The sequence below is a fragment of the Ambystoma mexicanum genome, chromosome 5p (assembly GCF_040938575.1).
Source record: "Ambystoma mexicanum isolate Mex_15411 chromosome 5p, UKY_AmexF1_1, whole genome shotgun sequence".
In the NCBI taxonomy this organism is placed as follows: domain Eukaryota; kingdom Metazoa; phylum Chordata; class Amphibia; order Caudata; family Ambystomatidae; genus Ambystoma; species Ambystoma mexicanum.
Window position 1 is genome coordinate 1,013,517,102 of NC_090930.1, and position 25,830 is coordinate 1,013,542,931.

A 25,830-nucleotide genomic window follows, 5' to 3' on the forward strand; every position below is an offset into this window, starting at 1 on the left:
GTTCTCCAGGGGTCTGCCCTCTCTCCCCGGCTGTGCAACTAATCCCTGGTACCTCTCACCCACCGCATTGTTGCTCTCTGCTCCAATTTTCAGATGACACTCTGCTTGTTTTCAGGCTCCCCTCTGCCACCTCTTCTCATTCTCTCATCTCTGACTGTCTGTCTGCTATCAGGGAGTGGTGTGCCGCCACCGATCTCTGCCTTAATGCTAGTAAGACAGAGATTCTCCTCATCGGCACACCTGCAGCCTCCTTTCCTGTCACTCTCTGGCCGGCCTCCCGTGGCCCTCTTCCTGCTCCCACCTGTGAGGCTAAGAACCTCAGGGTTATCTTCCAACTCCACACTCTCCTTTTCTCCTCACAACTCTGATGTCTCTAAGAAGTCAAACTACCAACTGAACCTCCTCTGAGGAATTCTTCCTTTCCTCTCCTTCCCCCAGAAGCTCAATGTCTCTAGAGCTCTGGTTCTCTCTAGACTGGACTACTGCAACAGCCTTTCTAAATCTGTGTACTTCTACTCTTCGCCCTCTGCAACTCATCCAGAACAGGACTGCAAGATGTGTCCTTGGCCTCAAGCCCAGTGGCTGCAAAGATTAAGTTCAAGACCCTCTGCATTGTCCACAGGGCCTTCTGGGGCCTGGGTCCTCAATACCTCCAACTCTCTCTTCGTAAATACCTTCCTAGTCGAGCTCTTCGTACCTCCAACTCCCCCAGGGTCAGTCGCTTCTCCAAGCAACAAGTTGATGGTAGATCTTTCTTCTGCTGGGTCCTCCCTCTGGAACAGCCTCCCTGCCTCTCTGAAATTCGAGGAGAACCATTTCTGGTTCCGGAAGCACCTCAATACCTTCCTCTTTGCTTCTGCCTTCTCTCTTCCTCTCCCATGCTGATTTCCTGTCCCTGTCCGATACTGCACTGGTCACCTGGTTACCCTCTGATCCCTACCCGCCCAGTTGCACACCCACACTGCTTCCCGGCAACCCTTGCACTTCAGTCTGTATATGTAACCCTACAGTCCCCCTACCTGCACTTTTGGACACCAGCTGTCTGCACTTACCCTTGCTCCTGCCACCTGCTGGCTGCACTTCTTGTTATTGTTTTGATCCCATGTACAGCACTACCCCTGCCCCTTTCCCCTGGCACTTTTCCACCTCCCCTGCACTTGCGCAATCTCAATGTCACTTGGCCTAGTAAGATAGTTGTCTCTGTCCTCCCTCTGTTCCCCCTTCCTTGCCTTGTCGCGCCTTAAAACACTTGTGTATAGGCACGTTACAAATGCCACATCATATTGTATCATATAGATTTCCACATCCGCCTGATTTACACAATGAATATAGTTTCACAAAAATACTGTTTTATATCCAGCTGATGGAGCTTTTCATGTTGAACATTTGAAAAAAAATGTCTCTGCAACCTTCTGTTCAATAGTTACAAGGAAATATGTGACTCCATATGTATATTGCACATTGTGCATTATTTTATATAATGGGATGTTGTCCTGGTGCAATTTATTTGAAGTTAGGCGCTGGCAAGGCCATTTATGACTTCATTCCTGCCCCCTGGAGTAATCTCAGAATCTGACTGCCCCTTTTTTCAGACATCCAGTCTCCAAAGGTTTGACATTTCCTTCTCTTGGCTGATGGGGGATGAGGTTATTTGAGAGGGAACTGCTGATGAGGGTCTATTTCCTGTACATTTAATGTTTTTAGCTTAAAGTCTGAAGCAAATGGAAGTTGTAAATGAACACCATTTGTTTTGCTCTGCAGGGCCTGTGTTCATGAGAATCAACTCCAAGCAAAGTCATCAGCTTTTGTGGGTGGCTTCAAAGTTAATGTTCACACTTTCCTGCTGGGTGCCTGCCATTCCCCTAGACCTGTTGAGTTGCTGTGGGTTGGGGGAAGAAATGCCATTTGGCCAAAGGGGCTTTATTCACCTATGCAGCCTTTATAGTTATTTCCACTCCATGTGGCTTCTACATTTTAAACAAAACAGCATTATAACATTTTCTTGGCAATCAAATTCCTTTCGCAACTTATTTTTGATATCTCTGTATGTTTCTTGATATAAAGCTGATTTTCAGTTCTGTAATGGAAAATATATACAATACAAGGCCCAAATTCAGTTTCTGCCTCTCCTATGACATACTGTGATTTTCCTCTCAGATTGGACAGGTCTCCATTTTAATAAACATTTGCTTGATTGTTCAGTATTACTGGTGCAGCACTGTGGCTGAAATCCTTCTTATCAGATTGTTCTCAAAAACTGCCCCTGCCCCGTTCAGGTTGCCTTCTGTGTCATTGACATGCGGAGTCCCGCAGGGCTCGGCAACATCTCTGCTACCATTTAACCTTTATGTTCGTCCCCTGACTGACCTAATACACAACCATGGCTGCCAATTTTACGCATATGAAGGCGACACCCAACTAATTTTGGGTGTTGACCCTAATCCTAGGGAGGTGGCCAACTTCTTGTGTGGTTGTTTAGCCGATATCAGTGCGTGGATGAGACATAACTGGCTCAAACTTAATGGAAGTAAAACCGAGGTGCTGGTGCTGGGCCCTCCATCGGCTCGGCCCTTATGAACTGATGACTTTTGGCCACCCTCCTTGGGCAATCTTCCTTTTACTGTTGAGTCAGTCAAAAAACGTGGGATTAAGTTTTCTGCTGAATTACAGATGTAGCTCTGGTTCTTCAAGTTGAGAACTCTAAAGAAACTGATGCCATTCATCCCTGCCAAGATGAAAGGGCAAGTGGTGGCTAGTGCAGTTATGGGTATCTCGGACTATTGTAATGCCACTCTTTTGGATCAGCCCAAATACTAACTACAGAGACTGCAGTCTGTCCAAAATATGGCAGCCGACTTCTGGCGGACCTTCTAAATTTTCCTACACAAGGCATCTGGCAAGGAAAGTAAATCAATGTCGCGCCTTGAAACACTTGTGTATAGGCGCGTTATAAATGCCATGTCATATCATATCAATGCCTTCATAGCACATCCTTTCAACCTGCTAAGCAGGGAGGCCTGATCAACCGATGCATCCTTAGATTCATGTCAAGAAGCAATCTACTTTCTAATTGTCTAAACGTGTCTGAATAATACTATTTTGTTTCTTTTCTCTTACCTTAACATACATTAATTCAAAATGGAGCACAGATCAGTTGGGACTTGTGCTTCTTAGAACAACTTGAACTATATTGTATTTCTGTTCTGTTTTCCCTCACACTTGTAAATCGAGCCAGAATTCATATGCTGTGTTTGGGGAGATGAACTCCCTTAAAAGAGCAAACTTTTTAGGAGTTGTAATCTGATCAATTTCATTTTCAGTCTTATTTTGTGAAATAATGTAAACTAATATGCTAAATTGTATTAACTTGCGTTTTTATGGTGTCTACTTATTGTGCCATAATAAAATTGATATATTTAGCTATGATGCTTATTTTTATTATTTTGTATGACATATTTTGTTAAGTTATTACGTCATCAATCGTGCCTCTGGAATCTCATTGTAAGTAAATGTACATTTTTTGTTTTTGGATGTGCTGAACCGAATTATTACCTTGATTTGTTTTTCATGTCTTCTGTATGCTTGTTTAGTTTAGGATAAGCAGTTTATTTTAATTGATGATTGCTTTGTTGTATTTTGTTTAATGGATTTGATCCAAATGAAACATTTGTGATCATTTTTCCTGGAATAATTTGTCATACATCTACTTAAAATTTGGGCATCCAATAATTTGTATTTACCTTTACATAAAATAATATGTGAAGGTGTTCTATTTTATGTCCCACTTATTGAATTACCTTCTTTGCTGCTACTGTGTAGGATCTGATAAACAGCAGTACATGAATATATATATATATATATATATATATATATATATATATTTTTTTTTTTTAATGAACATTGAAAATGACAGTCTGATATATTTAAGAGGTACTTGTGGTTAATGGAAGCTTTGGGTAGAGCAACTGAACATTCATAACCAGTTTGCACTCTTTTGTATTCTCTTTATAGGAACTGATATTTTCTGTCGATGGATTTAAGCCATTTGGTTGGTACCTCACCCTGGTACAATTTGGATTTTATTCCATATTTGGATTGATAGAGCTTCAGCTCACTCATGACAAGAGAAGAAGGTATGTAACATGTATTCCTATATGTGGTAAGATCGCCATACCATTTTCATAAAACCTTGTTGTTGTCCTTAAGTTTTACTTTTTCATAAATATCCTTTTGATCCATCCTTATTAGAAACATTATGTTCAATGTTGCTACTTGTGGGTCTTTCTTTAACTCTTAACATGGGTGAACACTCCTCCTTACTCTGGTTTTTCACCCATAGTCTTCAGTGTTCTGTTCTGGAATTGCACTTCTCTTACCTTGGCATTCTTCTTATGTACTCACCTTTTAGCTATTCTATTCCCTTTGCTTCTGTTTTAGATGTTGCTCTTATTCTCATGTATGTCTCATGACCTAAGCACAGTGCATACAAATAGTTAATAAATAAGAGCATTATCTTGAATACATTGTTCTCATATTTGTTACCTTTATGTATGTATGTGCCTGTTTTAATTCTCTGAGGTTCTGTAGTCCTACCTGCATCTTGCTCTTCCTTAATGGGGAGTGTCTTGCATTTATTGTGATGTAATAGACTCTTATTCCATGCAACCATAACAATTGCTTCCGTGGTTTTAGACCTAATCGGAACCTGGGCATCACGGATCGGGCCCTGGAGTGGTTGACCTCCTTCCCCTTGGACGGCCCCTCCTAGGTCATCTCGGTCCCTTTCTCTCTGACACCTCTCTTTCTACCTGTTACGTTCCCCAGGGCTCTACCCTCTCACCCTGGTTTTTCAACCTCTACTTGGCCCCATTGGCCCACCTGATCTCTTCCTTCTCCTCTAACTTTTAGTGTTATGCAGCAGACACTTGGCTCTCCTTCAGGCTCAAGTCAGCCTCCTCCCCTCTCTCACTCATTCCTGACTGTCTCTCCTCGATTCTGGATTGGTGTGCCTCCAACGATCTCTGCCTTAATGCCAGTGAGATGGAGATCCTTCTCATTGGGACCCCTGCTCCCCCCCTCACTCTATCCGCCCACCTTGAGCCCTCTTCCTGTAAGGCAAAAAACATTGGTGTCATCTTCGATTCTACTCACTTTCTCACTTCACATTTCGTGCCGTCAAGTGGTCCAACTATCAGCTTGCACCTCCTCAAAGGGACTCTTCCCTTTCTCACTTTCCCCCAGAAGCTCACTGTCTCCAGAACCCTGGTTCTCTGTAGGCTCGAATACTGCAACAGGCTCTTTATCTATCTGCCTTCCTCTACTCTCAGCACTCTGCAACTGAGGCAGAACCGGACTGCAAGACTTATCCTTGGCCTCGAGGCTAGGGACCGTATCTCTCAGCACTGAAATATCTCCACTGGCTCCCAGTAGCTGCAAGGATCACGTTCAAGACCCTATGCATTGTCCACAAGGCTTTCTGGGGCTGTGGTGTCGTAGGGGCGGCCTCAACAGCAGTTTTTGCTTCAGTGACCTCTGACTGGGCACCCAATGGAGGATCACTTTCTCGGCCCTCTGGGAACAGTATGTGCCTCTCTGCAACACGAATCAGTGTCCTGTGTGTCCCCCTGAGGCTCCACCATTTTCCGGACCCCGCCCTCCTGTCATCCCGCCACGTGGACCCCAGCGGCGCTCCTGCCACTCGGCCACGTGGGGCCCTGTGGTGCCGTACTGGTTGGCAGCCCGACCTGCGGCTGTGCCTTTCACCAGCCCCCCAACCTTATTATCAGCCTCCCATTGAAAACCTTCCGGCCCTGGTATGTTGTGGCGGCTGGTTACACTGCGGCCTGAAGTGTTGTTCCATCGCTCTTTGGGTGGGGCTACCTCGGACCAGCACAGCAGGGTAGCTCGAGAGTGGGCTCCCCGCTTCTGACCGCAGAGGCTGCCCTCAAATGGCCTGCACCCTCGGCCTGCCGCATTCTGGATTACCTGGGGCGTAAACTAGGCTCACCGCTCAAGGCTTAGACCCCTGCTGGCTACAACCCTCCTACTCCAGCGTCCCCCCTCGCCTGGACCGACTTCTATGTGGGGGGGGTCGCCCTGCCTCTCCTGGCTTCTTGCAGCAGGATGCCAACAGAGACAGCTTCCCTCCCAACCAGTTTTTGGCCCAGGGGTCATCCTGGCAATACGATGGGGAATAACAAAAGGCAGGCAAAAATTGAAGTTTGCCTGTCAGGACCAGGCCTCTTCCCCCTCTGCCACTGCCTTCTCATCCACCACTATAGACGTCTCCACCCTGAATCAGACTCTTCTTGCCCTGAGTAGTAGCACGGACAATCTGGGCTAAAAATAGACGCACTCGCATGCAAGGTAGAGACCTCCGCTATCCAAATTGATAAATTGTGTGGCTGCATGACACAAGCTGAACAGCGGATTGGCGATAACGAGGATAGAATGTCATCTCTGCAGAGGTCGATCTCTGTCATCTCTGGATGCGCTCCAGAAATCAGACGTGTGGAGGCCAAGAATGATGACCTAGAAGGGAGGTCTTGTAGGAATACCATCCTCATTTTAGGTGTTCCTGAATCTACCCACATCGATAATATGGAGAGATCTTTTCAAAGGCTCCTCACAGACATACTTGACCAACCCCCGCTGTCCAACATGTTCTTGGTCGAGAGGGCCCGTTGCTCCCTCGCCCCCAGGCCGCCCTGTGGTGCTCCAAACTGGCCCATCATCGCCAGGATCCTTAATTACAACGACAGGGATCTCCTACTTATGTCGGCAAGGGACAAAGGCCAGCTAAGATTTGGCTCCTCAATCATCAGACTATTTCCTGACTTCAGCCCACAGGTGCAAGATCAGCGGAAATCTTTTCATGCTGTCAAAAGCAAACTTACGCAGAAGAATTTGCGATATGCCATGATTTTCACTGCTAATCTCTGCATTGTTCACAATGGCAAAACCTGTTTTTTCCCAAACCTCTCAGCAGTGGACAGATTAATCTCGGAACTGACTCACTCGCCTGAGGTCCGTGCGATTCCCCCATAGGCTGGTCCAGGTTTCTGTTCTCCTCTTGGCCATTTAGTGTGACACTATATTGGTTCAATGCCTGCACCGGTTCATCTCCTTACTTGGTGGTCGATTGTCATTCCTCTGATTCACCCACAAAGGCTGTATATGTAGTAGCTCCTCTCAATCTGAATAGCAATTTGCTTGTTCTGTAATAGTACGAAATTGTGTTTTGGTTGCTGGTCACTCAAGCTACGTGGCCGCGCTCAGTACCCTGTCGACACACCCACTGCGTTTATAGTTCCATGTAGTTTGGGTTGATTGGGGTGGGAAATCTGCCAGTCTGTTGGAGTTTCTGGTGTAGGTGGTGGGTGATGAGGTGTTTTGTGTTCTGTACAAAGTGATCATGCCAACATGGTTTTCTGTTGCAATCTCAGACCGGTTGGTAGCAAAGGATTCAAGGGGGTGGTATAGAAATTGTGCACTGTGCTGTACATTTCAGTGCGCCTCGATGTTGCCCCTACAAAAGCTAGATAATAGGAGGTGAATCCTTAAACCAAATGTTCTGGAATATTAGGCGGTCACTAATGCTAAGAAATGTTGGTTGGTGGTCAATCGCGCCAAATTGCATGGCATCAATGTTTTGTGCCTGCGAGAGAGACACCAGCTGCCGGACGCCTCACTCCCCCTGGCTAAGGGCTGGGGGGGGTCATCGATATGGGTCTTCCTTCTCGTCCCAATCTAGGGGTGTTGTGGTATAGATACACCATTCTGTTCAATTCTGCTTACAGGAGAAGTTATGTTATGTGATGTGGAGGGGAGGTATATTTTGCTGGCTGGTGACTGTTTTGGCCTTAAAGTATTGCTCCGAATGTGGACTCTCCTGATTTTTTTCAGAAATGTCCTGGCATGGTCCATAGACTCCCAACGTACAAAGTGGTGTGGGTGGGGGACTTTAACATTGCACATTGCACATCACTGGATCTGCACCGATCAACATCGACAGTCAATACTTTCTAAAGCGGCCACTTCTTGGGGAGACATAGCTGAAACTCTCGGGTTAGTGGATATATGGAGGCATTTGCATCCCAACATAAAAGAGTTTTTGTTTTTCTCAGGGGCACATGGTACAGCCTGCAGGATAGAATACATCATGCTGTCAGTCCCCCTGGCTGGCGTGAAGCAGACCACTAGGCTGTTACCGAGAACACTGTCCGATCACTCCCCCGTTTTGGTAGTAATCCCTGTCTCCGATATGGAGCGTCGCCCTCCTCGCTGTCGCTTTCGCCCCAGCACCCTGGAGGACACGCTGTTCTGCGACTGCATCCAAGACGATATCCTAGAATATTTCCGTAATAATGTCGACTCTGTCCCCGATCATAGTATGGTCTGGGATGCCTTCAAAGTGTTTATAAGAGGATGCTGCATCTCCAAGGAGGGCAGCATTGTTAAATTCCTGCAGATGACTCTTCGTCCTCTAGAGAAGGAGATCGGAGACCTGGAATATAAACAGGCTGAGAGTTTTGACACCGAGGTCGAGAAGTTGCTTTCCAAGAAAAGACTTGAACATTCAGAGACCGTTCTCAGGGAAGACCAGTATATGGGGTACCCTGATGTTGCAACTAAATATGTAAGGGGGGGCCACGATTTGTAAAGATGGGGTACCTGGAGGGATTATGGAGGTAACAGACCCTGACGGGAACCTGGTCCGTGAACCTGGCGAGATTAACAAGGTATTTCATGACTATTATACTAGACTATATTCTTCTCAATTGAACGCCTCTGCTGAAGACATCAGGTCCTGTCTGGACTGGGTCGCTCTGGGTTGGTTGGACCCCTTGCTCACACATCTGATGAATGCTCCCTCTTTCACGAGGAGATCACTAGAGCAATATGTGATCTACAGAGCGGTAAGGCCCTGTTACAAGACGAAAACTCAGCAGAATTCTCCATATCGGCTGGCCTCCTTCCAGAGTCCACCAGAATGGCAGTGGTCACACTTCTGCTAAAACCCAGTAAAGACCCTCGAAATTGCGCATCATATAGGCCCCTATCCCTCATTAATACTGACGATAAAATCCTGGCTAAACTATTGGCGGATCGTCTTCTACCCCATATGAACGCCTTGGTCCTCTCCGACCAGGCTGGCTTTATCCCTGGCAGTTGCACTCAAAATAATCTAAGGCGCCTCTTTACCATGATGCATAACGTTAAGGAAGATGTCCCCATTATAGTTTCGGCCCTCAATGCATTTTGCAATCCTATTGTTGTATGTTAAAACCCCTAAGCAAAATCTTCGGCCACTAGTATTGGAAATTCCTGTTTTCAGTGGATTCTTGGGGCCACGTATTAACTGGTCTAAATCGGAGGTTTTACCATTAACCCCTGCAGCATTTCCTACCGATGTCGGTGACGAATTTCGCTTTTGTCCTGGGGGGGATGAGGTATCTGGGAGTAATGATCTCCACCACCCCATCCAAGCTTTTCGATGATAGTTATCTGGTAGTCCTAGAGCAACTAGAGCGGAAGGTTGGGGTTTAGATCCGACTCCCTCTGTCCAGGTAGCACATGTGCATTGGCCAAGATGGTGGTGGTCCCTAAGATGCTCTATAGCTTTAACAATGTTCCACTGGTCCCACCCATGTCGTTCTGGAAACTGGTCAGATTGCTGCTTTCCAGGCTAGTTTGGGCAGGTATTTGGGCACAGGTTGCTCTTGACACTTTGTCATTGCCGTACTCCTCCGGTGGCCTGGATTATCCAGACCTATTTGTGTATTTCCTTGCCGACCTGATCCAGTATGGTATATGGTGGTGGAACCCCTCTGTGGAACTCCCCCACACCGAACTCGAAAGCGCTGTAGCTCACCCTTATGACCTGAAAGGCTTACTGTGGGGTACGCCTAGACGATCCCCCAGATGGGAAATACAGCCCATGGAAGCAACAAGGTGGGCATGGGACCAGGCTGCCTCCATAACCAGCGTGGGTAGCAACTAACACACTGACTTTGCACTATACTCTGGTCATGGTGTCCCTCTCACTTCAGAGGTGATCTTCAGAACTCAATTCGAGAAATTGGGTGTATTCTCCTTGGACGACCTGGTGCAGGAGGGCAAATTTATTCAATGGGACGCCTTGAAATGCTGTGGTCCCTGGAACGCGGTCTCCTTGCTGCTCTATTTTAGACTGCGGAGGCGATCCGGGAACAGTGGAGTGATTTCCCAGTGATGCCTGCCCCCTCCCCTCTGGCCCAATTTGTGATCAATCCTCCAAACTGCGCTGGTGTGGTTTCTGCACTATACGAGCTGATTAAATCTCTCTCTTCGGTCCCCCGGGTGCTCTTCAAGGCAAGATGGGATAGGGTTCTACACACGCCTTTACTTGATAATAAATGGCAGGTGATTTGTATGTTGTCCAAGAAGATCTCGCTGAACTCCAGGTTCCGCCTTATACAGTTTAAGTTCCTTCACCAATCATACCTTTCTCCCGCATAGCTGCATAAGTATTACCCGAGAGGAAGGCCTCCTGCCCACATAATTTTGCTCCTGCTGATTTTATACACATGGTTTGGAATTGTGCCCACATGCTATCCTTCTGAAGGGTGTATCCGATACCATGGACAAAATGGTTCCAGGGTGCCCACGTGACTCTCCATTGGCCTGGCTACTGGCTTGGTTTGATGTCACGACTAAAACTGATAGAAAATTGCTGGCTATTTCCTCTGTGGTCGTAGGGCTTTAATTGCGAACACATGGATGAGAATGACACTGCCTGCAGTGAGGGAATGGGTTAATGTGTTGAAGATTTGTGAAAAACGAGAATTATCCTACTCCTATTCTTCCCCCTGGACTGAGACCTCTTGATTATTTGGGCTCCTTTCAATCATACCTCCTTGGGCTTGAGGCCCCCCCACGCCATGAATGGTAAAAATGTATAGATAGACTGCTGCTCAAGAGAAGGTGTACCCAACCCCCCATGGATGTCGCACTTTTACCTCATCAAATCGATTTTTAAATATTTATTGTAATAGCTGATGTCTACAGCCGAATTGTCACAATTTCTGTCTCTTTCTTATTTACCGTTTTGAACATTGTATCCATTCATAAATGCACCTTGTAGCGCGTTTTGGGGTTGGAACCAAAGTCGGATAAGGGTACGGGTTGTAACCACAGTGTATTAGTGGTTGTTTGCTTGTTGCTGTAAAGGTTGAATAAAAACAGAGTTAAAAGAAATGGAATATTGATAGATTAAAACAAACAGGTAGGAAGAAGGGTACATGGAAAGGAAAGGGAGATGGATTGATTGAAAAAGGACCAGATTGTCAGTGTGAAACCTATTCCTCTTTCAATATTCCACTGTACTTCAGAGTTGAGGACTTTCCCCTTCCGTCATTGGTTAGTCTCTTATTGATACTTTGTAATCGGGGCTGTGGATTCATTCACAGCCCTGATGTTTATTTAAAAAACAAAACATGAAGTGGGAAAGATTATCTGTAAAATGCCCCGACCCGTGGGAGTCAATTGTGTGCTCATTTTGAATTAACATGGTTTTTCAGTTCTCCAAGGTGTCACTGACGATTACTTCATTGTTTAAAAACAATTATGCATGAGAGTGTCTCTTTATTAGCAGCTGGCATGGGATGTCGGCCAATCATCATCCAGGAATGCTGGGCTGTTTCCCCTGGTATAAACCTGCATTCCACAACAGTGAATGCTGCTTCCCTTCACACCACGCTACTTCCTCCAGTCCAGTCCCTGTTCTCGCCACATTGTGCACACCTCATTGATCTCCCTCTGGCTCCCCAGTGTCCATTACCTCATGTCCCAGCCCTTTGACTCCTGCTTTCCGACAACCCCAACCGTAATAGCATGATCTTACCTTTGATGGATGGGCGCACCAGCGTACATTCGCATCCATCAAACGGAAGACTACCTTCCAACAAAAAGCAAACGGTTTTAACAACTCGGGAGGATAGCTCAGGGGCAACATTCTCGTCTTGGTAGCCAGACGACGCGGAGCAACACCGGTTCGATCCCCTGGTCCGTACTTAGAATCCTCTGGGTATTAAGCGCATTATAACTAACCAATTATAGAAACGGAGCAATGAGCTACATGCTAATGCGTTCACCACCGCGTTGTGGGGCGGGCATTGCCGTTAATGAACCTGAGCCTCATGGAGTTCCTAGTTTTCCTCTGGCCTACCATGGCTCTGGCTACTCAGCAGTTACTGACCAAAGCTGCCCCAGATTGCGGTGATTAGCACTGTAATATATCCAGTTATTTAAGCTCTAAACAATCAAGGAGGATTCAGGAGGGGTCTCCTCCCACCCCCTAGAAAATGTTTAAAACAACCCATCGGTTGGAATGTTGCATTTTGCAGCATTCTTTCTGTGAAACATTGGATAAAAAGCCACATAGTTTACAGTCGGTGTTGTATGGTAACACAGGACAACATCCAACAAAAGGTCATGTTAGCAGCATGGCACGGAGCATTTTTCAATACATTTCATGATGCCTTTTCCAACAATATATGGCAGTATTCTGTCAGTGTAAATAACATTTTCATGCTGGCATTGCCCAAACATGTCCATGTTGGTTGCTCCATTCTGTGCCATTATTCCCATGTAAGAACATAGTCTCATTTACTTTACCCATAATGCCAGTAAAGATGCATGCTGGCTCTACCCATATATGCCAGTAATCCTCACGTAAGAACATACTCCTGTTGACTTTGCTACTAGAAGAAAACATGTCACTACTGGCTGTACCAATGTAGACCAGTTTGGCCATGTGTTAATAATGGGTACTTCCCAAATTGGTAACACTCTTTTTATGCAGTTTGTCCATGTAAGCACACTCATGTCCACTTTACACATAATTGACAGTCGTTTTCCCATGTGAGGACACGCATCAGGTCTGTTGTGCCCATACTGCCAATAGTATTCTATGCTCACTGGAAAACAAAATGCCCATTCTTGCTGCCCCAATGTAGCCCCTCCCAATCAAAGTTTTGCTCCAGCCCTACTCTAACGCATTTATACATATTCACAGGTGCATCAATACAATATACACACTGCTTCTAATTCCCACGTGCGTCACACAACACACTGCTTCTCATTCACACGCGCACTCATACAACACACAAACTGACTTCACTATTCACGTGTACATATTCAAACACTATGCAGACACTAAACCTCGCTCGCATACGCTCAAAAATACATGCAGGCACACATAAATACATTTACATTTTCTTTTTCTGCTTCACCTCTGGACTCCAGCTGTCGCCACACACATTGGCATTGTACCCCTCTGGCTCCCACGCAGTCTACAAGCAGGGAGCAGGTAGAGCTTCCTGGTATCTGACATGCTTGTTTGTTTATTAATTTGTATTGCGCACCAGACCCGAGTGTATGTGGGCGCATGAGATACAAGAAAACGTTCAGCTTAAGTTACACAGCAATATACAGAGGTACAAATGGGGATGTAACATCACAAAATATACAGCTTACTGGTAGGAACAAAAATAATGAAGGGAGATGTTATAAAGTGAGGACAGGATTTCAGGGAAATAAATACTGCAGGGAGATACTATACAGTCAGAACAATATTTTAAAAAATAAGCTGAGGGCTATTTACAGTGCAGGTATAATGAAAGACGGTTACATTAGAGGTCATTGTCTTTAAACCAGTTGATAAGATTCTGTCTGAAATTCAAGTATGTTTGGTCGGCTCTCAAGGAAGGAGGTAGGGAGTTCCAAAGCTTTGATGCTTTAACTGGGAAGCTGCTTCCCCCCGACTGTGGATAATTAGAATCTTGGTACAGTCAAAAGGTTTGAGTTGGCTGTTCTAGTAGGCCTGCTATGCGTGGTGGGGCATCAGCCTAGGGCTACATATTGCACCAGTCTGCACTGTAGCATGCCTCTTTTCATTCATTTGGCCCTGCATTACCATAGCGTGTCTCCCAAATGGGCCATGCAAGACTGGGAAAGCAAAACACCCCCACTCTCACATGGCCCATTGGGCATGTACTACTGGGGTATTGAATTGTCAAACTGAAACTGTTTCCCGACAGAGCCAGCCCACTAGTGTATTCTTAGCTGACTTCATGCAAACTGATTTTTACTGGGCTGGCTTGTTTTTTTGCTCCACTGTAATGGGTGGCAGGTTGGTGCCCCATCGCCCATTATGGACAAGTCCCTTCTGTTTACTAGACATTTATAACCTAATTAGTCATATGTAATAGGTAATAGGGATTTACATGGCCTCCAGCTTCTGAAATCGAAAAGTAAGTGGGGGTGCTGGTTAGAGAAGTGGAGGGAGAAGACAGGATGTTTTGCTTAACTGTTGGTTTGTGTAAAAGCAGAAGCAACTTAGATGTGTCGGTGCATTTTCTATGTGGATAGTGATTAATACAACAGAGGCATGTATTTCCAGAGGAGAGACCTCAAGTGTCAAGGGAGGATCTGGGTGTTTTAGGGAGTTTTGCAAGTCAAATCGAGTCGTGAGTGTTTTTGCTGTGGGTTGAGGGTTTGGTTAGCCATTTGTGTTGGTGAGCCTGTTGTGAATGAAATGTAAAAGTAGTTTGTGAGCTATATACTTTGTGCATAGTTAGCAAGCAAGGTTTGTTTTGGTCTATCGGATTGGTGTTGGTTATGAAGGATATTTTAAGAGGGGTTCCGGTTCTTCCCTTTGTTCTGGTTTTCGGGTCATATTTCAAAGAATATTGGTGGATTAGTTGAACAAAAGTAATAGTTTGCATCTCACGTGAAAGTTACATTTGGGCACGCTTTGAAGTACCCGTCATTCACCGGCAATTGCTAATGCTTATTTGGTGATGCCGGACACCCAGGAGCTGAATTTAGCTCCTCAACAAACCTCTTTTTCAAATTTGGAATTTATCTTTTGCTTCCAGCATTCTGAATTGGTTGCAGCAAATGTTATTCCTACTGTCTACAAAGCCTGTGAGCATAGTAGTTTAGTCAATATCTCATGGATTATTTTCATAGATTAACTAAAGGCATTGCTTGTACAGCAAGAGGGATGCTGGTAAATGTATTTGCTGTGAAATGTATTGATAAATGAAGATAAAAGATTTAAGTATCAGCAATATAGATTACCAGTTCTGACTGTCAGTGCACTTGACCCTGACTCTTCATCCTGTCAAGGCTGATGGCCCCAGAGGGAGGTGGGAATCAATGTTGCCATAAAGGCTGTTAGATAACTATGATCATAATGGGTAAATAAATCATGATATGGGAGAAGTCTGCAAACTCTATTGTATACCTACAGTATTATAATTATGTATGCACGAGAGACATTTGTTATTTTTCTTCTTTTACACAGACATTGGATAGGGATACCCGCACCTATTAGCTGTTGGCAATGCTTGCACCGGGAGCTTCTGCTAAAATGAAAATGCGCTGAAGAACTGTTGAGGCAGCGCTTTTGGAAGCTCTTGAGTGCAATGGGAGAAGGCCACATGTACCTGTAACTCCATCTTGGATTGTCCTTGCTGTTGCGGGTCGGAAGAAGGAGTCTAACACATTAAGGACATGTTAATTCTCTTTTAATGAAATTATATGTAAAAAAAAAAGCCCCATCTTTCCCTATTGCTAAAAGGATTACTCTGCCTATCTAAATCAACTAAGGTGCCCATCGGTCGTCAGGAAGTCCAAAAGTATCTGTCCTGGGTACCAAAACCGAACTCTACCTGACCCTACCAATATTGTCAATAACTCATAAAGGGGCAAAACGAATGTCTCTTCTCTTGGTCGTTTTCTTCTTGCCTTTTCCTTCCAGTGGCTTTCTCTTCCAATCAATATCTTGTCCTGGGGTCATTGATACTCCAATGTCTCTCTTTTTGAGGAATGATATTGTGCTTCCTTCAGTTATCTTTCCTGATGATCTCTTGAGACTACCATCATGAGCTCCTATCGCTCTACCCATATACTTGTAGGTTTTGTAGTCCATTTAATACCAGACTTATGACAACTTTTGTTGGAATATTTTCCCCCCCTCGTGTCTGTCACCTTGTGTTATTTTCTTCAGGTTTAATCCTCACTTGGTTTTGCCAACTATGGTTTCCCCTCTCCTGGTTTCTTGGTACTATCCCTTTTCTGATTCTGTTCACTTAACAGTCTCTTTTCATAATACTTGTCACACTGGTTCATGATAGTCTCTCTCCTTAAGCTCTGTTCCTCAAGGATTCTCCCTTCCTCCAAGGGTATTTGCTTCCACTTTTTATAAGTTTCCCATAGAGTGTTATTCCTCACGCATTGTATTGACTTCATATAACTTAAATTCTGCTTATTTATTGTCTGACTTTCATATGCGTGATTAGGCAAATTTTCTCCGTCATATATGTTGCCCCAGCGGGCTCCTGCCTTTCCCCTTTCTCCCCGGTACATCCTCTGGTGCAGGGGAACCTTGGAGGGCTCGGCATGCAGTCAGGCCTTCTGTTTCATTATTCCTCTTTTCTGTATCCGGTCCCGTTGGTGTCTCGTACTTGGATCCGCAGCAGAAGGATGCTATCTACGGACGTGAGCAGCAGGGAGCTTGGAGCACCCCCTCCTCGGGCGGTCTTGGCATAGTTAGCTGGACCCTTCCTCGGCCACGTTGCAGCTGTGGTCATGCCACCACCTGGTGCGTGACTTTGTTTCACGTTCGGCCGTTGCAAGATTCTTCGGCGCTCCGGCCTCTCAGTCTGGAGTTTCTTACCGCTCCGAAAGTCCAGGGCCTGCGACTTTCCTCTCCTCTGCCTCTCTATGAGGAAATGTTGGGGGGTGTGGGGGTGAGAGGGCTTCCCCTGCTTACCATGCTTTTACTTCTCCCAAGAGATACTCATCCCAGTAATGTACATGTCTCTTTTTAAAGAGACATTTCCTTTTTCTTTGTATGGCTGGCTTGTTTCCACTTAGCTGGAAGCCAAATATAAGGATGACAAATCAGTCTTCAGCTGCCAGTCCCATGTAGGCAGTTATGGTATTGGACCTAGGGGTTTCCTCATCGGAATTGGAGTCCTTGTCCCCTAATGGGGAGTCACCCCCATTGAGGTCCCACTTGCCCATACCCTTAGGGAGGGTTCTGCAGAGTGGGCTCATCTCCTTACCCTCAAAGTGACTGGCTACTCTTTGGTGCGAATGGACGAATATCTGTGATTCGTCACATGGCCTAAACCTGATTGGACAATGGTGCTCTATTCTCGACCGGATGCGCATCAGGGGGCGTCGGCCCCACACGCCTCACCTGAGGAGGATGACCCCTGCTATCGTCAAGTTAGAGCATCTGACCCGGTAATGAAGAACCATGCAGTCCCAGGAGTATAGACGGACTACTATTGCGTACAATGTGTTCCATTGTTATGAAAGGGGGGCAGGGCGGATGTACGACCAATGTAAGGAGACAAGACAGTGAGGAGATATAAGGGAAGGCGAGCTGGAGGCGGGTGGGGTTAATATTTTGGGCATGGGGTGGGTTGATAGGGTGCTATCTATTTATCCTGGTTGCAACCTGTTAAAACATAGTCTTGCTTTGTCTATTTCTGATACGACTACTGAGTCCTTTTGTCTGATTTTTACATTCATAATGCCAGTGAGCATAGTCTAACCCCTAACAATAAAATTGGAACAATCTACTCTCCTTTTGTTGCACTGTTTCCATTGTGCAAAAGGAATCCATTCCACCCTAACACCGCTATACTAATCATCCTGTCCATTTCCTGCATCTAACACTACATATAATACCTTCATGCTTCTTAGCCTTACCCACTTCCCCTATTCTCCTCTCCTTTCACCCCTCTTTTACCTACAGCGTTGCTTGCTCATCCTCTCCAGTGCTACATTTCCTGTCCACATCATACACCATTCAACAGTTTATGACCCACAACTGGTACTTCTCTACCCTGATCTGCCCTATCCCTCTCTCTGCTACCTATGTTCCTGCTACTCCTACTCACATTCGTGCCAACTATGTTCTTTCATTCCCCAGCCATCTCTCCTGACATGTCACCCTCTATTACCCTGCATGTCACCAATCATCACCCACTATGCTGATTTCCTTCACCTAGACATCCTACTTAAAAACTACCCTTCCTTCCCAAGCCCACCTCCCTCTCTGTCCAATGTCTATGCTACCAACACATCATAACTCCCTAGATGAACCTACACAAAACTCATGCAACCAACACTGGTCCAAAGTGTTGGCTGTATGAGTGTTGTCACTTCACACTTCTTCATTCTTCTATTACTTCTTGTTCTATGAAACCATTTCAATTTTTCTTCCTCTCTCACTATGTCACCTGGTGCTTTATTGCCAAAGCCCACTCTACAGCTACACATTCTGATCCCTTTCCCTCTTCTTTTATCCACATTGTCTATAATGCTCCTCTCCCCAATCTCGCTTATCTCTTCAACTTTGTTGCTTACCTCCACATTTCCCTCTTTTTGTGACTTGACGAGTACCTTTGGCTGGGTTTCCCCTGTACCCACGTTCTCCTCACCTGAGCTTTCCGAGTCAATGGTGTCTTGCAGTCCTCGACGTGCCAGGCAGTCTCTCTCCTTTTTCTGGTGCGTGGGCTTGTCACGGAGAGAAGCCACTGTGGCCGCTGGGTGAGAACAGCGGCACAGTGACCTCCTTTCCGGGACCAAGCCAGAAAATGCAGGGAAAAACCCGCAAAGGGGAAAAAAAAACCCTGATAAGAGGTGCCAAGACTTGTCTGCGAAGGCCAGTGTTTCACGGATGAAAGAGAAGGAAGCGAAGGATCTCCAGCAACTGAAGAGTGGTCACAAGATGTCCAAGTCCAACAATAGCAGCGGGCCTGAAGCGCAGACTGAGAAGGCAGCAACTGAGGAGGCTGAAGCGGAGGTCGAAAATGTTCCAGGAAAGCACTGTAGAGGAGCACGGAAGGAAACCCCACGCTGACTGGACCAAAAAGAGCAAGGAGTAACCCCTGAGAAATTCCAAAGCGAGGTGCAGAGGAAGAGCGAAGGACCCAGAGTCGAAAAGTAAACAACAGAGGGGGGTTGCAACGCAACGACCTGCCGGGAGGCGGGGATTTAAATACTCCCGGCAGCGTTGCGTCCCGCGTTTTGAGCTGCAGAGCGAACACAGAAAAAGGACTAAAATAATCCTCCTCTGCGTCCTCTCAAACTCCAACGCGGAAGAAATCGCCAGTCGCGGCGATGGCTGCGAGTGACAGTATGCCCCCCCCTAGAGTGCAACCACCCGGGCTTACCCGGGTGCAAGCGATGGAACCTAGCCAACAGCTGAGGGGCATGTATCTGAGAAGCAGGCTCCCAGGAATCCTCCGATACCGGGTAGCCCTTCCATGACAGGAGGTATTCCAACCGGCCACGAAGGAATCTAGAATCGCGAATGGCAGAAACTTCGTATTCCTCCTGGTTGGCAGCAGTGACAGGAAGATTCCGGTGGAGAGGCCGGCGATGTGGATCAGAGTAGTAGGGCTTAGGAAGAGAGGCGTGAAAGACAGGGTGTATGCGTCTGAGAGATGGAGAGAGTTTCAGACGATAGGCAATAGGATTGACCATGGAGAGGATGGGGAAAGGTCCCAAGAAACGCGGAGACAGTTTAGAAGGTTTTGTCCATCTGGGAAGGAATCTGGTGGACAACCACACCTTGTCCCCGGGTTTCCATGAAGGTGCTTCCCTGCGATGTTTGTCGGCTTCAGTCTTATTCCGCTGTCTACAATCCGTCAAGCTTAGCAATGCACTGTCCCTGGCCACCTTGCCATTCCTTAGCACCTCTTCCGCAGTTGGAGAGTTAGAGAACCTGGGCACCTCAGGCATTAGACAACGCGGGTGAACACCGTAGGTACAAAAAAAAGGGGATAAGCCTGTGGCAGTGTGCCTGGAGTTGTTGTAAACGAATTCTGCAGTAGGGAGTAGAGAAACCCAATTATCTTGACGCTGGGAAATAAAGCATCGCAAGTACTGCTCCAAGGTTGCGTTGAGTCGCTCCGTTTGGCCATTCGTCTGTGGGTGAAACCCAGAGGAAAGGGCCCTTTCCACTCCCAATCGAGAACACAAAGCCGTCCAGAATTTGGAAATGTACTGGCTTCCTCGATCGGATATTATCTTGTTGGGGAGGCCATGAAGCTTGAAGATATCTCGGGCAAATGTCTCTGCCATCTTGGTGGCAGAAGGAAGTCCAGGAAGAGGAGAAAAATGGGCTAACTTGCTTAGAGAGTCCACCGTAACCATGATACATGTGCATGACTCCGACTCAGGAAGCTCCACTATGAAGTCCGTGGAGATGAGTCCCCATGGGCGAGTCGGCATCTCCACTTGGGTGAGAAGTCCTAGGGGCTTCCCCGAGGCATATTTGACTCTGGCACAAGTTGGGCAGGTCTTTACGTAGTTGAACACGTCTCTCCTGATGTTGGGCCAAAGAAATGACCTCGAGATAAGTTCCAACGTGCCATTTCCGCTTCTGTGTCCGCCTAGACGTGAGTCGTGACACCATTTAAGGATCTTCCGGCGCAACGACCCTTCAGGGATATACCACCTCTTCTTGTAGAAGACCCAACCGTCCTTGATTTGGAAAGGGGAAATCAGCTGAAAAAGAGATATGTGGAGCCTCTTGCGCAACAGCAGCCTTGACCTCCTGAAGAAAAGAACTCACCATGGCTAGGATCCGATTTCTGTGGAACAATGGCTCAGACTTGACAGCTACCGTTTCCAAGTGGGAATCCTTGCGAGACAAAGCGTCAGCCAGACGGTTGAGAGACCCAGGGATGTACGTGATCTGGAAGTCGTACTGCGAAAATAGGTAGGCCCATCTAGCTTGCCTGGAGTTTGAACATTCCATGTCCTGTAAAGCCGTTAGGTTCTTGTGATCGGTGCGAATGAGGAACCGATGGCGGGCACCCATGAGAAGGTGCCTCCATTCCTCACAAGCCAGTTTCATCGCCAACAATTCTTTCTCCAGAACCGAGTAGTTGAGTTGGCTGGGAGAAAGAGTCTTGGAGAGATAGGCGACAGGATGCTCCACCTTGTTGAAGGCCTGAAGCAACACTGCTCCGACAGCTATAGCAGAGGCGTCTGTCTCCAGAATAAATGGAAGAGTCTGGTTGGGATGCTGCAGAATCGGGGCAGAGCAAAAGAGGTTTTTCAGATGACAGAAACTTCTTTCCGCCTCAGTAGACCAGGAAAAGGGATAGGCCGTCTTCTTGAGTAGGCGGGTGATGGGGTATACCACCTCCGAAAAGTTAGGAATGAATCTTCTGTAGTAATTCGAAAGACCCAGGAACCTCTGGACCTCCCGGACGGAGGTCTGGGCCGGCCAGTCAAGAATAACGTGTACCTTGTCAGGATCCATGGCGATCCCTCCTTCTGATAGAACATATCCCAGATAATGTACCGACGGTACAGCGAATCTGCACTTTTCCTCCTTGACCAGTAGATTGTTCTCCTTAAGACGCTCCAAAACTCGTCGTACTTGTGCTATGTGTTCTCTCATGTTAGGGGAAAAAACCAAAATATCATCTAAATAGATGATGACCGAGATGGAAAGCATGTCAGAGAACATTCGGTCCATAAACCTCTGAAACACTGCTGGGGCGTTCACCAAACCGAACGGCATAACCTTATACTCGAATAGGCCCAGAGGAGTACGAAATGCGGTTTTCCATTCGTCACCCTTGGCAATCCGCAACAGATGGTATGCGTTGCGAAGATCCAGTTTGGTAAAAACTCGAGCACCTTGCACCGCCTCAATAATGTCCGTGATAAGGGGCATAGGATACCGGTCACGGACTGTCACGGTATTCAGGTCCCTGTAGTCGATGCAGGGTCTAAGATCGGCGGAATCTCTCTTCTTAATGAAAAACAAAGGGGCTCCTGCTGGAGACTTTGAAGGTTGAATGAGACCATTTTCCATGTTGGTATCCAAGTATCTCCGTAGGACCTGTCTCTCGGTTTGGGTGAGAGCGAACATCCGTCCAAACGGAACCAAGGCATTGGGCTCCAGATCGATAGTGCAGTCCTCTGGCCGATGAGGTGGAAGTGTGGCATGGAGGCACTCCTGAAATACCTCAGAGAAGCCAGAGCAGAAATTGGGTAAAGCATGGATACCAACATGGTTGTTGGGAAACACCTTGACTGGCTGCAGATCAGCTCGACCTTCCAGTGAAAAACAGTTGGTTGCGCAATACGGGGAACTGAAACTTATTTGATTTTCGGTCCAGTTGATCAGAGGATTGTGTCGACGGAGCCAGGTAATGCCCAATATGATGGGGAAATGGGCAGCCCTGATAATATCAAAACTCAAAACTTCCTTATGTTGGTTGATCGTCAAGGAGAGATCTTCAGTGGTATGGGTGATGGGACCTGAGGACAAAGGCGAACCGTCCACACCTTCCACCTTCTGACCTTCTGCCCGGGGAATCCTACGGAGACCCACCTTGTCTGGCCACAGGGTGTCAACGAAGTTTCCTGCCGCGCCACAGTCCAATAGGGCCAGTGTCTCCACCTGATGTTTACCGAGGTTGAGTTGTACTGGAATGACCATCAGCCTGGAGTCCTCCTTGGATTCAGAGGAGGTCACTGACAGAGAGACATAGGGACGATGAAGATTGCTTCTATTCTTCCTATTTAAAAAAGCCTTCCCTTGACCCACCCCTACCGTCTATCTTTTGCCCTATTTCACTTTTTCTTTTCCTTTCCAAACTACTTCAACACACCATCTATTCACAGGTTTCTGGCTTTGTGACTCATAATTCACTTATCGCTCTTTTTTAATCCAGCTTTTGTCCATACCTGAAGCTGCCCTTCTCGCTGTCTCTGATTCTCTTCTATATGCTCGCTATTCTCTTCTCTTCTTGTCCTTCTGCCTTCGATACGGTTGACCACTCCATTTTCTCTTCATCATCTTGGCTTTTGTGAGTCAGTTCTAGCTTGGTTCTGATCTTACCCCTCTAATCGTTCTTTTTCAGTCTCTCAGGCTGGTCATTGGTCTTCTGTTTACCCTTTTTCTCACAGTGTTCCCCAAGGCTATGTCTTGAGTCATTATTGTTGTCTCACTACACTACTCCCCTTGCTTCTATCTCCTCCTTTGGCTTTTCCTACCATCTCTTTGATAAAGACTCCCAGATTCTTTTTATTTTATCTTATTTTTCTGATTCCATCCACACACCCCTTTCGGCTGGGTCTCTATCCAATCCTGGATTTCTAATCATTACTTGCACCTTAATTCTCCCAAGACTAAGGTTTTCTTCTTTCCTGCTTCCACTATTCCTCCTCCTCTCCCCCTTCCACTATCTCATTTCCCCCTTTTTCCTTTTCTACTTCCACTCGCAATGTGGGTCTTCTCTTCGACTACTTCCTCTCATTTTCTTCTTACATTTCTACTATTTCTCGTTCCTGCCATTTTCAACTCGTTTTTGTTCTTAAGGATTACCTTCTTTCTGCTTGAATGACTCATTTGATATTTTGACATATTGTGTACTATATTATTTCCACTAATAAAGCGCTATGGTTTGAAGCTCTATAAAAATACAATAATCATATACATACAAGGACATCACTCCTCCATACCTCTGAACACAAACGGACCCTTCCTGCATTATTGAAAACTACCAAACGCAGAAGAAGCAACTCTGAACAGAAATCTTAACATAATCCTACAAACACAAATTTCACACAACATACGCATGAAGATGGCTACATGTCCCTCCATCACCATTTAACTCAAAATAGAGGGCACTACTACCTTATAGTGCCAGCATCAATGCCCATTATACAATGGATGCTGGTCAAATCCTATTGATCTGAACAGAAAAAACTAGCTCACCATTAGATCTGTCCAGTACATATCACCCAGTATAGGACCATAACTACCATATTCCTATCACATAGTCCTGCCATGGGGAGGTTCCAGCTATAGGATATGCCAAGGAAATTGTGTCCAATATTTTACAGATAGTCAAAATATTGGACAGTGATAAAGGGATGAAGAAGAAAATAATGATTTCCCATGTTGTCCTGAATTTATGTAAACCCTTATGCATTTCATGTGTTTCTATCCAAAATACAATGAGAGAAGGAAAAGAAATGTGATACCTTACTTATGTCTTGTAGGCTTCTAAAATGTGGGACTCTGTGCAGAGATACATTTGCATGCATTTAGAATGGTATGCACATTTATTTCATGAATATTAATGAGGGATATCCTGGAAATCTGACATGTTTCTGGCCCTCAAGGCCTGGAGTTGGATAACCCTAGTGCTCTCTCTGCCTGCCACACCCTGTTACCACTTTTCACCCTGTCTCTTGGGTAAAGGATCTCTGGTGTGTCATCTCAGGCAGTTGGCGTAGGCATTGGCTTCTGGGCCCTACCCCTACTGGTGGTTTCCAGTTCTGATGGGGGATTTTGGGCTAGGTAGTCCCTTCTATTAGTCGCTCCTCTCTGTCACACCCTAACCCTGCCCCAGTATAGATTTCCTTAGCCTAAATGTACTTAATTGTATGGTAGTGGAGACCTTCTACCATGGATGGCTAGATAACTGTTGAGTTAAGGTCCTTAATTCGGGTCCCTCTCTTTCCTTCTGTAGATTTAAATGGGATTCCTGCAGCCCCACGATGAGAGCTGAGCAGTCAGGCACTTCCGATTGCACTGGACCACTGTTCCCTTCTTCCCTTAAAGGGACAGCAGCTTAATACTACCTGGACTGGTATTGAAGAGCCTGATTTCCCCGATCCAGTGTTATCTCTGCTCCCCCATTAAGGACTACTTCCCTTAAAGGTGCCCCATCCCTAATTTGCACCATATGATTGCCCCTTGTTCTTAGACGGGGACTAAGTAGCGGTAACCAGGGGATCTTCCCCAAACCACCTCTGTATACCACCCCTGGGCCTATTAACCACTAGCTTCTAGAGGCTTTTCTTTTTTTATTGGCACTGACTGTTCCAGTACCATGCAATATAGCATTATTACTGGGGGGCGTGGCTAAGCAGCCATGCTGTGAAGACGTTCACCCGAAGAGCTCCTGCAGATCCGTAATCATCCTGGCCTGAAAAGAGGGTCCTGGCTGGCAGAGACCCACAAATAACAGAATATCGGACGTCGGAAGATATCACGCATAGCCCTGTGTGAACGTGAAACTGGTCAAATAAGCAGCGGCAGAGAATGAAGCAGCAAATTTCAGAGCCCCGTTGGAGAAGAGCAGAATAAAATGTCGGCCGACAAGAGGAACGAAGATGTATAAATCATAAAGCCTTTTAAGAGGTGGGAACAGTCACGGCAACACTCATCAGCCACAGAAAACACAAGGCTTTTTGCGCAAAGGGGTCGGCCCGGGTACCGGATGAAAATGAAGTGGCAAGAGCCGCGGCGAGACAAGGAGAGGACTGAACGGCGAGAATTGCCTGGAGCAACTGTGATCAGCCCGAGACGGGAGATAATAGTAACAGAAGCCGCTGCAGCGCAAGAGGCCCTGCATTGGAAGGGTTATAAGTCGACAGCACATCGATCCCCAAGAGGTCGGTCTACAGCACGATTATAGTTGAACTTGGAGGAGCTGCGGGAAGGATGCAGTGGTACTCCATAACATACACAAAAATTCAGTTCTCACTGTGGTCCGCCCGTATAGACAAAAGCGGGCGTGTGGGAGAAGATAAGGGGCACAGGCACAACGACGTGATCAGAAACGGGAAACCCACCCAAGAGGTCCGGCCCAACAGTGGGAAACTCAGCTAACACGAGCTGGCAGTACACAAGAGTGAGACTGCAGCAGGGAAATAAACAGGCCCCCGTAAGATACGGACCGCCTGGCTCCACTGTGGTCTGCCCATGTAAACAGGCGCCGC

At 46.4% G+C, this 25,830-nt stretch overlaps 1 protein-coding gene across 5 annotated transcripts in view; it reads left to right on the plus strand.

Moving 5' to 3' along the window:
• The window catches only part of SLC35B3 (solute carrier family 35 member B3), a 627,346-nt gene that overhangs the window by 258,280 nt on the left and 343,236 nt on the right, over positions 1-25,830 (plus strand). For all 5 annotated transcript variants that reach the window (XM_069613487.1, XM_069613485.1, XM_069613486.1 and 2 more), the window contains one exon: positions 4,012-4,133. In XM_069613487.1, coding sequence (XP_069469588.1) covers positions 4,012-4,133 — 122 coding nt within the window. The remainder of the gene's footprint in view (positions 1-4,011; positions 4,134-25,830) is intronic.